Source organism: Peromyscus eremicus, chromosome 8a (assembly GCF_949786415.1).
Source record: "Peromyscus eremicus chromosome 8a, PerEre_H2_v1, whole genome shotgun sequence".
Lineage (NCBI taxonomy): Eukaryota > Metazoa > Chordata > Mammalia > Rodentia > Cricetidae > Peromyscus > Peromyscus eremicus.
The window spans coordinates 37,624,825-37,643,713 of record NC_081423.1 but is presented as its reverse complement, the minus strand read 5'-3'; the positions used below and the strand labels follow the sequence as shown (position 1 = coordinate 37,643,713).

Below are 18,889 nucleotides of genomic sequence, written 5' to 3'. Positions count from 1 at the left end.
TGGATCCAATAAGAGAGCATTGGATCCCCTGGAGATTGAGTTACAGGTGACTGTGAGCTACTTGATAAGGGTGCTGGGAAAATGACACAGATCCCTTGGAAGAACAGCAAGGGCTCTTAATCATGAGTCATCTCTCTAGCCTTTAATCAACTTATAGGAAAATTTGCAGGTCTGTCAAACCTAAGTCTTTTTATCTCAGCATATCCAGCATCAAACTGATAAGACATCATTACTGCTAGAATTATAAAGCATGATGAACTAGAAAACAAGAACACAGGCACTGCCTTCAAGGGGTTCAAAGCCACAGACATACCAGCAATTAGAACACAGTATTAGAACATCATACTCAAAGAAGATTCAAAGTATCAGAAACACAGAGTTGAAAAATAAGAAAAGGATACTACAGAAGAGCACCAGTGACAAGATTTCATTAGAACAAAGGATAAATTTCTTTCCAGACAGAAGAAATAACAAACCAATACCTGACTACCACTTATTGTCATTTGTAGGCAAGTTGATAAATATTTTACATTATCTCATTTCATTTAGTCCACATAAAAATGCCTCCCAAGTATTTAGATTTTAAAGAAGTTAGGTAGCTTTCCTAGAATCACTCAAATACTTTAAGAACACATTTCTATGTGCATAGCCGTCTTAATCACAACAGTAATCACCTGCAAAAGGCCCTCAAGATCAGACCTGTCAAAGTTCCCTCAGAGAAGGAGGGGCTGGGAAGAGCCATTAGACCTTCACCTGAGATTTCAGCCATGCCATCTACCCTAGCTATATGTAATTCCACTCTAGCTGCACACGGTACGGAAGGTGTGGCTAACCTTTTAAACATTGTAAAAAGATGTTATCATCTACAAAGTTCACACTCAAGAACCACACAACTGAGTTAAAGAAAGTCAGGGAGGGGATCATATTTTAAGTAAGTTTTTGATTTTTGTGTTGGACTGTATTCTCAGCCAGTCACAGTAAACATGGTTGGGCACACCTGCTGAGAATATAAAGGTGCAAGTTTAACTCAAGAACGGTGAGGGATTTATGAAAAAGCTATCAACCACACTGCAATGAAACTGTCTAGTGATGGCAGCTGGTTGGTTTGTTTTTATTTTGAGGGGGGGGTCATCTATGTGTTAGTAGGCCTATACTTGTGTAAGACTACTATTCTATCCTATTGTTGGTATCCTATTGAAGTGAGCAGACACTTATTTCTCTCAGGAAAAGTTCACATACACAAAAAAATTAGATAACATTATTTGAAATGGGATCATCTAAATAAAAATTCCAGGGCTTGCAAGGGGTGGTTTCATGACAGTGCTAGCCTGTAAATCCAGCACACTTGGGAGGCTAAGGCAGGAGGATTAGCAGGCTTGAGGTCAGTATAGACTATACAGAAAGGCTGAAGTCAGCCTGGACTACATAGTTAGACCCTATCACCAAATGAAACCCCTGAACTCCAAGGCTGACATTACACCACATAATTCCATCCATGCAAAGTAGAGACAGAGAATGTGGTATGATGAACAGTATTCCAAACCACTGTGCATGCATCTGAATTATTAAATGGGTTATGTCTAAATACCAATGCCTATATGCTAGTTCAGAAGGTTCTAATATAAGAAATGAAAGATTGGCACAGCATTTATTAATAAAAACTGAGCTTGATTAATAAAATCCGAGTTGGGAAATTATATAGCCTAGGTTCATAAACAGTGTTAATGTATTTACAGGTATACTGTACATCATGTAACAGAACATTCTGAGAAATGCATCATTAGTACATTCTGCTCCTGTGCAAACTTCAGAGTGTACAATAATACATAAACTAAGAAACCAAGTCGGTTTAATGTATTCCAGGGAACATCCTTCTTCTGCCAGTCATGCCCCTGCTCCAAAGGTTCCACAAGAACACTGCCATGAGCTGGGGACAAAGTATTGAAATACAGGAGCCCGTGTGTGTGTGTGTGTGTGTGTGTGTGTGTGTGTGTGTGTGTGTGTGTGTGCGCGCGCGCGTGCGTGCGTGCGTGTTGGGGTTGGGGGGAGGCTGTTCCAAATTCAAACCATTTATTTGTGTATTTTCACAATGCTGTGCACTCAGTACACATTCAAGGAAAAAGAAACTAAGTTTAATGAATGGATTTTATCCTCTTCTATTATAACTTTATTTTGGAGAAGGGGTTTTATGTAGTCCAGACTGGATTGGTACTCTTAATTTTCTTGCCTCCACTTCCCAAATGCTAGTATTCAGGCATATGTCATCATGCCTAACTTTTAAAAATAGAAATCCCCCAACTCTATCCTGAGAACTGAGCCCAAGTTTTCATATGTGAAACTAAGCTACAGTCCTGTCCCATGCATTTTTATTAACTTGACTCCCATGACACTACTACACTTTATGTGTCTGTTTCTGTCTTTAAAAAAAAAGCTTATGTATTTTATGTATATGAGTGTTCTATTTGCATGTATGACAGAAGAGGATATCAGATCCCATTATAGATGGTCGTAAGCCACCATGTGGGTGCTGGGAATTGAACTCAGGACCTCTGGAAGAGCAGCCAGCGCTCTTAAGCGCTGAGCCATCGCTCCAGCTCGTCTCTTAACCTATATATTCTGTCATTTTTCTAAGACAAGGCACACCACACACATCTTTGTGTGTGTGTGTGTGTGTGTGTGTGTGTGTGTGTGTGTAAGAAGAACTATAACACACATCCCACCCTCACCCATACTAGGCAGGCCTGGAACCAATGTCAATCTTCCTCCTCTGAGTCCCAAGCTGGGATCCTGATGTGTGACACCTCTTCTATTCTCTTTGTATACTTTCTATATTGGTAATTTCATACATTCTCCCAACTGAAAATAATGTCTACAACCCCATGACCATAAATTTTAACTCTTTAGTCTTTTAAAAATAGAAATTTTATGTGTAACTCTTTACTTCAACATTTCTAACATTCTTTTCAAACTAGACATATTCAAAACGTAATTTCTGATCTTCTCCCTCACCAAACTAACTCCAGTAAATCTTCTGTACTTTTGTGGTGCTAAGGATTAAGCCCAGGATCCCATGAACACTAAGTGTGCATTGTACCACTGCACTACATCCCAGGACATTTCTCTGACTGCTCTTCAACTTGTCCAACACTCCATATTTATAGCAAAAACTGCATAAGCATATTCAATTCTCCTCTTTCCCTCAGTCTATACCTAATGTGTTATTAACAAACGCTCTTGGATAAACATCAAAATATTTCCAGAAGTGATGGCTACTCAGAACCTCCATCACTGTTGCTTTCGTCTGAGGTATCATCTCCTACCTCATTTATGCAATCGCTTCTAACTTCCTACTCCTACCCTTGTTCCACCTAGTCTACACGCTACACTACAGCCAAGAGACTCATTTCACTGAAAATAAGTCGACATCGTCATCGTCGTCATCGTCAGTTTAAAAAGTCCTACGTGTTGTGTCCTATCCTACAGCACCATCTCTGACTTCCTACCCACTCTAGCTCACTCTCCACTACTCAACAGTTCCTTGTTATTCCTGGAATACGTGAAGAGAACGTTCTCATCACAGTCTTTTGCAATGACTATTTCCTCTGCTTGCAAAAGCTTTCTCTTCATAAAACTCCACACACAATTCCATTCTCCTGCATCAGTAGAATGTTCATCAAGTCAAGTCAAATCCCCAAACCAGGTACGATGGACCAGCTCACTACCATTTTTATACAAGCAAAGTGCTGATGGGTTCATGATTAAGCTCCAGGTTACTGTGAGCGATACAGGGATACTCAGTTTTTCTCAAAGACAACCAAGTCACGTTACCTAGGGCAATAGGAACTACTTCATTTAAGCTATAATCTAGCTTAGCCTCCCTTTTCACAATTCTCCTTATCTTGTTACTTGAAATAGCCATTACTACTAGCATATTACATATGTGTAACCTACCTTCTTATCTCCTTATGCCATCAGAAGATAAGAACTATAAGGACTTGTCTATTTTGTTCACTAGAATTTTCTAATGTACAGAATAGAACCTTCAACAGGTTGATGTGGGGCATTTACCTACCACCCCCACAGTTCCCCAGAGTTTTCTTGAGTGCCAGCAGCAGGAAATACTAGATAGAAGGATTTATCGCGGAGAATCTTGCGGAGATAAACAGATAGAAAATAAAGGATAGCCTCGAGAGGGCCTGGAACCTATTCTCAACGGCCCCTGACTGTCTCTGCCCCAGGGTTTTTATAGAGACGACAAAGGGTGGAGCAAAAGACCTCCTCCCCCAGCACAGCCAAGTGCAGACCATCTCAGACACCTGCACTCAGGCCCGTGGTCCTAATCATCCTCTATGCGAACCTGCTGGGTAAAGCCACGAGGAACCCGAGAACGGGCTCCCACAGGTTGACAAGGAATAATTACCAAATATATTTAAAACGGACCCTTAAGAGTCCACTAAAAGCGGGTGGTGGCGGCGCATGCCTTTAATTAGAGCACGCGGAAGGCAGGGCCAGGCCTCTGTGAGTTCAAGGCCGGCTTGAGCTACAGAACGAGATCCAGGACAGGCACCAAAACCACACAGAGAAACCCTGTCTCAAAAACAAAACAAAAGAGTCCACTAAAAGAATCTTCTGTAAAAACGAACTTGTGAGAATTTCATCAAATTCTTTATCAAAATAAACCATCACTAGCATTCTTGTTAATTTCTTACTAGTAACCCAAATTCTACACTCATTCAAAAATACAGCCAATGAATCTAAGCGGTTAACTTTCCTTTTAACAATGTTGCTATTCCAGTAAAACCAGATAAAAGTCCTCAACGCAGCACACATGACCAAGCATAACTTAAACAGTTCTGAAAATTTCCTCTGCTTAAAATACTCAATTTCAAACTAAGTAATTCGGAAGAGACAGAATTACTTAGGGTTTCCCCTCATTACCTAAATAATATTTATAAATAAAACTTAGACTACACATTGCAATAATCACCACCACCACAACAGAAAAACTGATTCACGGGATTATTAGTAGCCCCTGGAAGGTAATTTTAAAAAGTTGCTTTGTTCCTATGCAAACATCAGAATCTCAATAAACAAGGTGGACTCATCATCGCGCATCACAGTTAAAAACATAACTGTATGGTTTTAATAATGTCATGTCCCAGAGTGTTAGTCCAAAGTTTGAGAATTTTTATGCAAAGCACCATAAATCTGAAACTCGCGTGACTAAGACTTAAAGCATTTCAATTACTGCAACTTCGAACAAAATGATCCATTCCATTGACAACGCTTTTGGTTTTTCTTTGGGTATAATACACATAACCACTGATTACAGACGTGTCTCCAAACCAAGAAAACTTACCAAACAACCTGAAGCTTGCCATGGACAACATGAAAAAGCACCAAGGGAACTACTCAACACTCACCCGTCAGGAGCTTACCGCCTGGCTGGATGCAGAGTCTGCTATGGACTTTGGAAGTCTGTCTTTTGGGGGCAAATGTACAGTATCTGGGAGCACAGCACGCACTGACTACAGTCTGAACTGTCTATTACACATTACAATTCCCAGCTTGTTTTTCAGCCCGCAGGAGCACACACATATTCAAAACCCAGTTCACAGTAACGGTGTCTTCTTATCAGAGGTACAAGGAAGTCTCCAGCAGGGAGCGGCAGGAAAGGCGCTCACCACCCGGTGCGCGACGACGACGGCCAGGTCGGGGCCGAGGGGTACGCGCCAGTGCCCGGCCTTACCTCAGGGGTCCGTTCCGGAGGCTTCTTCCTGAGCGCCTGCCGAGCGCCGGGGTCCACGGGCGAGTTCATGTCCGCAGCCCCACGCTCCCCAGCCTGCGTCTAGCTGCCCATTCTCCTGACCCGGGTGTGCTCCCGCCCCACCGGAGGGAACTGAGAACTGTCGCAGGGTCCAAACTCAAGCAAACAAGTCTTCGCAACGCCCGCCCAGGGCCTCAGCCCACGCGCGACTGGCCAGAAAGACGCCTGCGCGGGGGCGAGAGAGGGCGAGTGCGCACGCGCACAGTGCGCACGCTGACGCCCGCCTAGCCGTGACGTAAAGAGTTGGGGTGGGGGGTGGGAACGAGCTGCTAGGCCTTCGTCGCGAGAGTCCGTCACGGGATTGTAGCTTCCGCATCCCCAGCTTCCGGCTGAGGTTCCGGAAGTGCTATGATGGCCTCTCCAAAAATAGTTGGTGGGGTAGAGGTATGGAGAAGGCACTCAGGACGTGTACCTTAGCGCCCAAGTCCGGAAGCAGCGGGGCTCTCAAAGCTCGCGGAAGTCGAGGCCGCCATTCAGCAAGCCAGGAAGCCCAACACCGCCGCGCAAGCCACGGATCTCAGGGCAGTACTCGCGCTCTAAACCACGAAATCGCTAGTGAAAGCTGCCCACAAAAAGTGTTTTCAAGACTGGAGATGATAATTCAAGGGGTAGCCTGCTGGCCTACCACGCACCAGGATGTCCTGGGTCTGATGGTGGATGCCTCAGTGGCTGGATGAAGAAGTTCAGGATCTTCCTCTAAAGGGTTTATGACCTAAAAGCCTCAGGTGAGCTGAAAAACTCCAGATGGGAAAGTTAACAGATGACACCTGTGAGCTATCAGGATCCTGGAAGCTTCTGATAAAGTCAACATACCAACCTCTCATGGTATTTGCCACTTTGAGACTGTTGGGGAACCTACCTGCAGATGTAATCTTACATCCCGTTTCTTTTTCCGTCCTATAAAACCCACAAGCCCTCTGAATCACGTGTGCAGTCTCCACTTCCGAGGAGAAACTGCTGTTCTTCACTTGTTCTCATTAAAGGACAAATCTGCTTCTGTAGAGGTAGATCTGCCTTTTATTTCCACGTGCCTCCATCAATCCTGATCTTACATCCTTGACTACTAGAGTGGGTGGGTGGGGCCCAACTCAGGCCAGGTACGGCTGCTATAACCTAACCTGTGTTCAGAGCAGCCCTTTCCACGCCGGTTTTCTTCAGGCGGCTGGGTTTTAAGTTGCCTAGAGCCAATAATGAATGCTTTTTCATTGAATTTTACATTCTAGTCTCTTTTCCTAAAATAAAGACAGCTTCGGTTTGTTTACTTGTCCTTTGGTAAGAAAAGCTGCAAAGACCGAGTATCAGTTACTTTTCCCGTTGGGATAAAAAATACTCCGATAAAAGGAACTGTAGAGGGTTAATTTTGGCTCACAGGTTGAGCTGGAATTAACGGGGTTGCGAACAGCTGAACAAGAGTGCTGGGTACTGAATTCGGGCCCGCTCTGCTTAAACCACAGAGCCATTTTTGTTTTGTTTTGTTTTGTTTTTAATTTGTGTGTGGGCCACTGTGCTCATGTCGGGGTTTGGAGACATATTAAAAGAGAGTGGTTTTTCTTTCACCATCTGGGTCCTGGGGACCAAACCCAGATTATCTTGGTAGCATTGTCTTTTCCTGCTGAGCCATGGTGGCAGGGGTGTAAAGTGACTGTTCACTTTGTCCACAATCAGGGAATAGCGCATTATGAATTCTCTTGCTCAGCTGGCCTTTTATTCAGTCAGTACCCCAGGCCCATGAAACCGAAGAGTAGGTCATCCCTACCTTAATTAGCCCAGTCTTGAAACTCCCCCACAGACATGCCCAGAGATTTATCTCCTGGGCGATTCTAGATTCTGTCAAATACACTATCTGTGTTAACCATTACAGGTAAAGGTTAAGTGACAGAATTCCAGAATCCATCATTTTGGGATAGTTATTTAATACCATTATCAGAGCACAGGTGAACCACACTAGTCACACCATTCCTTGGGAGGCTCCACCTTCTGGCATTTCATTTATGCAGAATTTTAAAAGTTGAGGGCTCTGACCACATCTAGCTACATCATAGTATTTTCCAGAGTAAGTTAACTAGGGAACTTAGAGTCTTATGATTAGACATGTTTTCCAATAATGATTCACAGTACCTTTCTTGTGGCAAGGTAAGAATCTCTAATAAAAAGAACAGGAGAGTTCAGGCTGTAACATTTCAGAGTAATGACAGTGCTGTATTTTCCGTTGGACCCTGGGGCTTGCCCAAACTTGAAGTTTACAACATGCTATTAGCACATCTTTTTTGAGGTTTGGGCACAAAAGCCCTTATGGCTCAGTCACTACAGAAATAAACTATGAAAAAGTTGAATGGTACTTGTGCTGGTTAATTTTTCTGTCAACTGACATAAGTTAAGGTAACCTGGGAAGAGGGAGCCTCAATTGAGAAAATGCCTCCATCAGATTGGAGTGTGTGCAAGTCTGTTTGGGGGGGGAGCATTTCCTTGATTAATGATTGAGATGGAGCACTCAGCCCACTGTGGGTAGTGCCACTCCTGGGCAGTAGTCCTGGGTTCTATAAGCAAACAAATCCAGCAAGTCAGTAAATAGTGATCCTTCATAGTCTCTGTGTGAGTTCCTGCCTTGGCTTCCCTATGAGAGGAAAGCAAACCCTTTCCTCCACAGGTTGCTTCTGGTCACTGTTTTATCAGGGAATAGAAAGTAACTAGGACCATGTTGCAAGTGACCTGCATCATTTTTGTGTATATAAACTAGATTTCCAAAGGTCAGTCTCAAATCATACGCTTCACTCCCCCTGAAGATTAATGTTCATCATCATCTTAATATTTTGAAAAAGGGGAAAAAACACCAAAAGCTTGACCATTATAAACTTGAACTTTGCAGACAATCAGACCTGAATTTAACTTTTAGTTAGGAAAGAAAGTTGTTTCCCAGTGTTGAGGATCCAACCCAGGGCAAGCATTTTTTTTACTGTTATGAACTCAGCCCTAAAGCTATTTAATGTATCTCTGAACAACAGTTTAAACATCTCTATGTAAATAGTGGGCTTTCAGGGTTCTCAGGATTATGAGTTAAATCATGTGAATCATTTAGTGTGTTGCCAGTACAATCCAAACATTGCTACCATTTCTATTTCTTCTGGAAAATAATTTCTCTAAAATACAAGTTGAAGTTTGAATAATTTGGATAGTTTTGATGTAGTTAAAAATTCCTATTAAAAATACAAGAAATAAAATCTGATTTATTTTAAATTTGTATTATTTATGTGTATGAATGTTGTGCCTACATATATGTATGTGCACCATGTACATATCTGGTGCCCCTGGAGGCCAGAAGAGGGCAAATGATTCCCTAGAATTGGAATTATAGATGTTTGGGAACCACCACGTGGATGTTGGGACTAGAACTTAGCACAAGTGTTCTTAACTGAACCATCTCTCCAACTCCTGATGGTTTATTTTAAAAATAGAAGTATCAACTTAGGTCCAATTACAAATAAATAGAAAACAATAGACCCCTGCTGGCAGCATGCTAAACTAGTTACCCTAACTCAAACTCAGCTAGTCTAGCTAGCCCCTAAAAGTTTAGAATAGAAAATTACTAACAGCCAAGCTTGCCTAATGGTTTGTAGACATGACAAGGTCATGTCCCTGATAAGCTGCAACTTCTCAGTCTTCACTGGCCTTCAGCTCAGGCTTGGCCTCACTTGCTATTCTAGGCCCCCCTTCTACACAGGAAAGCACATATAAAAAAAAACTTGGATAGTTTGCCATCTGTCACCCCAAGTAGCTGGGAAATCTTTCTGGTCTAAGAGACAAGATAGACTTTACAGAAGACTGTATGACTTTATATAACCAGGCTAAATCCTCTGTATCTCACTCAATTTCTAATTAGCAAAATCAGTATTCCATGCTACTTAGAAATGTTACACAACTTCTGAAAGTTTTTAGGAACAGCCTATAAATAACTGATCCTTGCACTATTAGTGTTTGATACTTCACTGCTTTAAAACAGAATGCTTCTCTGTTTAAATGTAAAAGTGATACAGTTAATTACTATGTGAGACGGGTTTCTCGTCTAGCTAGTACTGCCTCAAGGCTTAACTCAACTCAATTCAACCTAACTTAAGGAAGCAGCTTCCCAACAAACCTAGTCAAGATTAAATTACTGCTGCAGAGCAGATACCAAGGATGGATAAAGGGCTGAATCCCACATGATGCACAAGAGGACACACTTACTCAGAGTTACATCCAAATTAGGGAGCAAAGCAGTGCCAGACTCCAAACCAATAGTTGTTGTAGTTTAATTGTAAAATTAATGGTCATTTGTTTTGAATAAAATGTTCTTAAATAGCTTTACATGGTGTCTCTTGGTTTGGATTTAAAATTTCAATTTATCACTGTGAGTAAAGTTGGGTGTTATGAATGAATATATCAGTGTATTTTGGGCACTATAATTACAGTTATAAGTAATAAGTTATAAGTAATAAGTGCATACCTAAAAATTCTCCAAACATTATATGGTAACTACTCAGATTAACTGGTAAAAGGTAGCAATCGAAAGTTAGTGAGTATTGGTATTTTTGTATGTTTTTTTGAGAAAACAGGTTTCTCTGTGTAACAGCTCTGGCTGTCCTGGAACTTGCTTTGTAGACCTGGCCTTGAACTTACAAAGATCCATCTGGCTCTGCCTCCTGAGTGCTGGGATTACAGGTTTGTACCACTACTGTACGGCCTAGCTAAATTCTTAGCAATCATTATTTTACTTGACTCTCACAATCTAATAAGTATTAACAGATTCTACCAATATAGAAAGGTCATATGCTCAAAGGTATTAAAGCTGGGGCACAAATCTAGGTTGTCTGATATCAGAGTCAATAAATGTCACATACACCTCACTAACATATGAAAGAAACACGAACATTACCCATCAAATTGACATGTGTGTTTATTGCACAAATTTCCCCTAGAACTGGGAGGTTATTATAATACAGGTGTACATTTGAGAAATGTATTCAGAACAAACAAGTATGTACATTTTGTATATTCATCATCTAAATAACTTAAGAGAAAGCAGAACATTCTCATAAGACAGCTACCAGACACAGGCATTATGCAAATTGTTCTTAGTGATCATCTGCATTGTGTGCCAATTGCAACAAAAAGAAATCTGTATAGTATGTTTATTGCACTTAATATTTTCAAATTCAAAGTTAAGACATATTAATAAATGCCAAGATATTTAAAATCAAATCAATTAGTTTACATATATGGAAAATTAGTTTTAATCCTATAATATAAAAGATCCCTTTTTAATTTCCCGTTACAATGAACAGGTGTTTTTAATATGTAGCACATATTTGTCTGTACCATTAAGTAGTTGAAAAAATTATTTTAAACAGGCCAAAACTCTTTTCACATTTATCACAGCCACACTGTAAAGAAGTAGCTCATTCCTTGGGCTTTGAATAAGTAAAGAATATGATGATAAAGGTATTACAAACTGAGGAATCCTATAAGGACTAGTGAGTCTTTAAGAAACTATAGGCCTTTCCTTTCCAGCAAAGCTGAGTTTTGAAAATAAAAGGTGCACAAGCCATTCACTTAATAAAGACTAGAATTACTAAGTGGTAATGAGAGATTTCAAATAGAACTATGAAAAGTTCCATGATTAAGAAAACATCCCAAAACATTGTCTACCTGCTACATATTCTTCTGAGCCACAATCAAAAAATAATGTACAATGGCCATAGATGAACTTTTCCAGGTTCTAAATTCTGACAGAAATCTACTCTCTGAATTTCAACAGAACACAGAGCAATCTCACTAACAAATGGGATACAAGGATGCCAAAGCAAACATATCTATATACTCTTTGGCAGCAAGTCATTCATGGGAGACCCAGGTACTAACTGGAACCAGCTGACAGGACAAGGGCCAACTGCAGGCACCCTAATTTTGGGTTTATGTTCCATTAAAACAGTCTACTTATTCTTTTTTAGTTGGAATTCTCCTGAACACACATAAAGAGCAAGGTAAAATTGTGACCAGACACTATAAATTCAAGATTCTAAAGACTATAAACCACAGAACATTTTCATTAATTACTGAAAATTTTAAATAGCAAGAATGGATGTGTTATAGTAAATGTATTCAGTAACTGAACAAGCGAGTAGGGCTCTTTTTGTGTTTTTTGTTTGTTTTTGAGCTAAACAATTGAGAATTACTCAATGAAAACAGAAACCAACTTTAATTCTAGCATTATGTGTATCTTAGCCCACACAGGCAAAGAGTAAGCTATTCAAGTAAACTGAGGTAGTAGAGTATATTGAAAACATTATCTACCCACCTTTTTATTTACATTACTTACAAGAGTTTGGTTCCTTATTAGCCTTTCTTACAAGCAACAATCTACACTATATACAAAGACGACAACAAATGGTTAAGTGGAAAGCTTTGAAAAACAATCAGTTTTTGAAAACAGGGAACACTTAGAGAAAAGAAAATTTTAAAGTTATTACTTTTACTAGTGTAAATTGAGGATTATTAGCAAATATTCTGCTCATTTGGATTCAATGGTTGATACTGAAATCAAAGTTTGTGGCCACCTGAGCACATTTTAAAAATATAGTATTATTTCTGTGGTTGCTTTGGTGCACTTTTTAATCTTAATTTTTATTTATTAAATTAATATGTAAATATCAAATAAGAATTAGCTCATTCTTATAAAACAAATGGTATAAAGTAGTATTCTTAGGGAATCTACAACCTTTAGCCTCAAAAAGATTGGCTTTAAATATATTTTAGAGTGTGTGAAACAGAAAATCATCAGAAGATAGTATTTCAACATTACATACAATACCAGATGAAAAAATATTTTTTAAAAAGGCATGTTTATCAATATTGTATTTCTATCCCTGCTTTTTTAAAAAAATAGATACATATGTACACTTGGATGGGCAACATGTCATCTTCACTCATTGTGAGTTTCTTATAATTAACAGGTTGTTTAAAATACTTAAATAAACTAGAAATTAGTTGACCTGAACTGCAAAACAACAAATAAATCAAGGTCTTATAGAATTCTGTATCATAGAAATAAAAATTAAAAATTAGTGAAATGAAGATTTCTGATATTTGATCATGAGATATCTATTGCTATTCATGAGTTGTGATAACATTTTAGAGTTTGCATGAAATTCCTGGAGAGAAATTTCTAGTTTCACTTTAGCTTTTGCAAATGCTACTTGCCTTCCCCCCATCCCAATTATTTATGTTGCTTTAATTTCACTTGGTTGAAAATCTACCGCTACCCAATGTCCAGTTAAAAATAAAAAGCCATCCAGTCTATGCAGACTGTGATACAACACAGCATGATAGAGATGACACATTCACACAGAAGCCTAATGGAGAAAACTAACACAAATAACAGAACAGCAACAACTCCACAGATACACACTGTGCTTGCCTCCTTGGTTTCTATTCAACTTTAAACCGCAGTTAACCTCTAGGCATGTTAAAGGAGTATCTGAGCAACATATGGAGAATGGGTGCTTGCTACAGCAGCCAGAAGAGGAAGGTCACTGGATTCAATCCTGAAATAAAGAAAAGAAAACTCAGTTCAGGCTTTCTGTGTATCCAAAATATGAATCTTACATGCAATGATCACTTCTGCACTATAATCCATCTCAGCACTTAAGGACACACTCTGGCCAAAATGAAAAGGGGAAAGAGCTAAAGATAACAACACTTGGAAAATGTCACTAACAGTAGCACCACAGATTCAAGGGAAAAGAAGCTTCCAAATGCAAAGGAAACCAAGACACAGACACCAGAAAGCACCACAGCTGACCTGTCATTTATCTAGGGACAGATGTGCAAGAAATATAATTTATTAGTAATAATAGTCTGTGTGAGCTTTTAACCAAAAGTATTTCTATAATACATACTATATAAGTAGTGGAAATTTCTTTAAAATACATCATACCACAAATTATTCAAAGCATGATAGCAACAATCTGTAACCCTGCAGTAGAAAGACTGAGGGAAGAGAGTCACAAGTTTGAGGTTTAGCTAAGCTACAAAGTAAAGCCCTGCTTCAAAATAAACAAAAAATTAAGAACTCAAATAATTTTCAGAAAAAGAAAAATGGTCAATACATTTAGAAAAAGTTAGATTTAACTTGTTAAGGAATTTAAAGAAAAAAAATCATGCCAGCTCAAGAGCAAGAATTTTGAAAGTCTGCTACTAGTTTGGCTAATAAGTGATAGCTTCTTCTGCTTATGGGAGTTCAGACTGCAATTTCCAGACAGCATTTAGTGTTACCAAAATTATGTGTATAATTTAATGTGCATGTTCTTTAATCAAGCATTCTACTTCTAGGAGTAGAATTTATTTTACACAGGTCAAAAAATTTATTTTCATTTCAGCACTGGTTTATAACAGCAAAATATTGTAAACCATAAATTATAAAATGGAATGCTATACCACCATTAAAATGAGATCTATCAGTATGCATACATATAAAGAAATATCCAGGCTATATTACTGCATGCTGCACACTGACAGAGTACAAATCAATTTCTACTTTTATACATTGTAAAATTCAGCAACAATAAACAATGTCAACAGTGTTTATGTTAGGATGGAGGTTGAGGAAAAGATGATGGTAACTTTCCATTTTACACCAAATGTACCATGAACTTGGTTTAAATGTACATTATTTTAAAAATTAGTTTAATTTTTTAAGGTATGAATACAGGTATCACAGTCTCTTCTCGTTCTCTCTCCCCCTCCCCACCTCTCTCCTACTTCCTAGGAAAATAAGATATTGCTACTGATTTTCCAAATACTGGAGAACCATTCTCTAAAAGCCTCATTGGAACTTGAACAAACTTTGGTATAGAATACAAACAGTACTGAAGTCAAAGTATTTAGAGTCATTCAAATTGCTGTTCAGTCCTAATATGTGACAAAGGGCATGCTTATTTACAGAACTGGCCATTTCCAATTTGGATATTGCCTACACACCACAGAATAACTAAAACAATTGGGCATCATATATAACTCTGGTAGAGTATGTTCTTCTTATGTGTGAGGCTGTAGGGTAAATCCCCAGAACGGATGACAAAAAAAAAAAAAGTTTAGACTTTAACTTGGTTTGTGATATACACTGGATTCTAAATGATTGACACTGATCCCTTTTCCTTTCATAGAAACTGAATTTAGGGGAAAAAAAAAATCTAACTCCTTAAACTAGAATTTTATCATGCACACAAACACAGAACAGAGAAAAGCTAATAGAATAAGGCTACATTATTCTTAGAAACCAGCTTCCTTTTTCTCCTTAGTTAGCATTTCAGATAGCTGTTATTTTCCAAGGAGTAACCATAGAGTAGGTCAATATACTATAAAGATCATGGTGAGGAACAGTAACCTGCAGAAAAGAGCAAACACAAATCGAGCATCTTTACTTCCATCAGCTCATTTGAGAGGCAGGGCAGATGCTTACAATAATGAATCTACAACAAATTTAATAAGTAAAACCTGAACACTTATTTTTTCTAAGATTAAAAATTTAGGTTTAATTCCCTCAGCCTATATTCTTGACAAAGTACAGGGATGGTGAAAGGGCCAATGCATCTATATTAGGGGTGATAGAACCTGCTTTTCTAGGATGCAGAGAAACCTGAACACTAGCAGTGCATAGCTTCTAATAGAAAAAAACACACAAAACCAAACAACAAAAAGCAGTTCTGAGGAACATGACAAGAGACACAGCAGAGCCGGAAAGGAAACCATGAACATACCCAAGAACCACTCCTAGCTCCTTGACGTGAACACGCATCTGTCCCCTCAGGTACTCCGACAGCATTTTGCTCTTGAAGTATAATTCCTGTAACCGGTCTTCAAGGTGCATTACACACTGCAGTTAGAGAAGAACCAAACTCTGTTAGAAAACTCATTCTCATTCTTTTGAGTAATGTCAAATTTCTTGCCTTGTCGGGGAGAGGACATGAGGGATAACAACAGAATTTCGCTATATATTTGAGGTGGCTTTGAATTCCCTACGTAGTTCAGGATGGCCTCAAATTCTTGGGCACATGCATATATTAAAAGTATACACCACCACACCCAGCTAGCAAATTTCACAGCATCAAGTTTTACACAATTCCATTTGGTCATTCCAACATGAATTATATTCAGAAGAAATTAGGTATGCAGTTTTAGATGAAAAGAAGCATAAATCTGTTTCTCGTTAATATCAAAGATTAACTCCCAAGGCACTCTTCTTTTTAAACTGCAATAAAATTTACCATCTCAACCATTTTAAATGTACAATTCACTAGTATTTCAGATGTTGTACAGTGATCAATATTCATTTACAAGACTTTAAAAACATTTTAATTTCAAATCTGATATATACATACTCATATGTCAAACGAGTATATATATATATATATTCATACATATATACATATTCTCTCTCTCTGAATAAAAAAACGTTTGCAACAGTTCAAAGAAGGAACAGTAAGTAGACCTTGCAGAACGAGTTTTGGTTTTTTTTTTTTTGTGTGTGTGTGTGTGTTTTGTTTTGTTTTTGGCTTTTTGAGACAGGGTTTCTGTGTGTAGTTTTGGTGCCTGTCCTGGATCTCTCTCTATAGACCAGGCTGGCCTCAAACTCACAGAGATCCACCTGGCTTTGCCTCCCAAGTGCTGGGATTAAAGGCATGCACCACCACTGCCCAGTGCTGAATGAGTTTTATAACCTAAAATAGCAAAATATCTATATTTATTTATATTTATTTATATATCTATATTTTGCAATTAATTTATACATGTTTCCTAAAATAGATGCTTTTTCATACAATTGATATATGTTTGAAGGGGAAAATGTGACTTTCAAGTAATAAACACTAAATCCCTTTCCAATGAAAATCTGCTACTAAAAGTGCCTGATAAAAACTTGTTTTATAAGTCAGGTGGTAGTAGTGCATGCCTTTAATCCCAGTACTTGGAAGGCAGAGGCAGGTAAATCTTTGAGTTGGAGGTTAGCCTAGTCTACAGAGTGAGTTGAGTTCCAGGACAGCCAGGGCTACATGGAGAAACCCTGTCTTGAAAAAACTAAACCAACCACCCAAACAAACAAACAAAAAAACCAAAAAAAAAAAAAACAAACCAAACCAAAACCAAAACACCAAAATTTGTTTTATTACAACTGAATGGATGTGGGGGTTCATCGACTGTCTTGTGGTATGTATCTCATCATAATTTTTTTTGTTGTTTTTTTTCGAGACAGGGTTTCTCTGTGTAGCTTTGTGCCTTTCCTAGAACTCGCTTTGGAGACCAGGCTGGCCTTGAACTCACAGAGATCCGCCTGGCTCTGCCTCCCGAGTGCTGGGATTAAAGGTGTGCGCCACCACCACCGGGCTCCATAATTCTTGTTTAGGTTAAAAATGCCTTAAGAAAATGTTAGCTGCAGAATATGTATATATAAAACAGACAATAAAATTTACCTTATTAACTATTATTTATGGTTTTTCTTTTTAATTTTTTTTGAGACACAGTTTCTCTGTGTAATAGCTCTGGATGTCTGGGAACTCGATTTGTAGACCAGGCTGGCCTTGAACTCACAGAGATCCACCTGCCACCGCCTGGCTTTTATTTATGTTTTTTAACTGGAGATGGGGTCTGGTATATACCAGAGTAGCTGAAAACTTGCTATAAGGTCCAGGCTAACCTTGAATTTCTGATTCTGCCTCTGCCAGCTAAATACTGACATTATAGGCAACACCACTCTTGGTTTAAGAGGTGCAGGGGATCAAACCTAGGGCTTTGTGCACGGGTGGCAGGCAAACATTCTACCTGGGCTGTCCAAACATATCCCCTGCCCCAATACAGAACATTTTCAAATATGTAGTTGAGTGACGTTAAGAATATCTACAATGTACAACTATAACCACCATTCACTTGAGAAGTTCTTTTCATCACAAACTCTTTACCCAACAATAACTTCTCCTTCCCTCCTTCCTCCCTCTAGTAACTACTAGTCTAGAGATAAACTATAAAACTTACAAGAAAGCAAAGAGGAAAACGTCTGTGAGACAAAATGAGAATGGCAAAGTGATTCTTTAAACATACACCAAAAACACAGGCAACAAAAATTTTAGCTCTGAAGTACAGGTCTTAAGCTCCTTAAGTTGAGCTCATTTGTAAATATGGCATAAAATAAGGACTCAAGAACATTTTTTTTTTAAAATGTGGCTGTCTTTCATTGTAAACACTTTTCCTTGTTGACTGTACTCTTGGCACTATTACTGAAACCAATCCTATATGAGAAGGTTTAATTCTGGGCTCTTTAATCTGTAATGAATGAAGAATGAATCTATCTATATTCTGGTCTTTATGCTACTACCACCATGTTTTGACTATAGCAGCACTCTAAGTTTTCAAATTAGGAAGTTTGACCTCTCTAATTTCTGCTGCTGTTGTTTTTTAAAATAGGGTCTCCCCCTATGTAGCTCAGATCGTCTGGGAATTTACAGGCATGTACCACCATGCTTGGCTACTTTCCTTTCAAAACTACTTTGGCTCTTTGGGTTCCCCTGATGTTCTATATGACTGGATTAAATTTTTTTGGTTTGATTTTTTTTATTATATAGATGTTTGCTTGCATGTATGTATGTGTACATGTGCATGCTGTACCCACAGAGGCCATCAGATTCCCTGGGACTGGAGTTACAGATGATTGTGAGCCACCATGTAGCTACTCAGAGTTGAGCCCAGGTCCTCTACAAGACCAGCCAGGGCTCTTAACTACTAAGCCATCTCTCCAGCCTCAGGTTTTCAATTATTAAAAAATCTTTCATTAGGATTTTGATAGGAATACTATTCAATTTGTATGTCAGTTTGGGAAGTAATGACAATATTAAGTCTTCCAACTGTGGGTCCAGACAAGCACAGGGACAGAAAGGTGAGCTCTTCTTTCTCTGGCAGAAGTAGCCTGAGTTGTGTTGTGAGGCAGGTCATTTGGTCCATATGATGGGACAATAGTGGGGCAAAAGTCTACTGATGTTTAGA

At 38.9% G+C, this 18,889-nt stretch overlaps 2 protein-coding genes across 4 annotated transcripts in view; both read right to left on the bottom strand.

The window, feature by feature from the left end:
• The window catches only part of Rapgef6 (Rap guanine nucleotide exchange factor 6), a 186,558-nt gene extending 180,573 nt beyond the window's left edge, over positions 1–5,985 (bottom strand). For both annotated transcript variants that reach the window (XM_059270565.1, XM_059270567.1), the window contains exon 1: positions 5,750–5,985. In XM_059270565.1, coding sequence (XP_059126548.1) covers positions 5,750–5,818 — 69 coding nt within the window. In that variant the 5' untranslated portion in view covers positions 5,819–5,985. The remainder of the gene's footprint in view (positions 1–5,749) is intronic.
• Positions 5,986–10,739: 4,754 nt separating this feature from the next.
• The window catches only part of Fnip1 (folliculin interacting protein 1), an 84,611-nt gene continuing 76,461 nt past the window's right edge, over positions 10,740–18,889 (bottom strand). For both annotated transcript variants that reach the window (XM_059270568.1, XM_059270569.1), the window contains 2 exons: positions 15,619–15,734; positions 10,740–13,404 (listed from right to left, as the gene is read on the bottom strand). In XM_059270568.1, the coding sequence (XP_059126551.1) occupies positions 13,326–13,404; positions 15,619–15,734 (195 nt within the window). In that variant the 3' untranslated portion in view covers positions 10,740–13,325. The remainder of the gene's footprint in view (positions 13,405–15,618; positions 15,735–18,889) is intronic.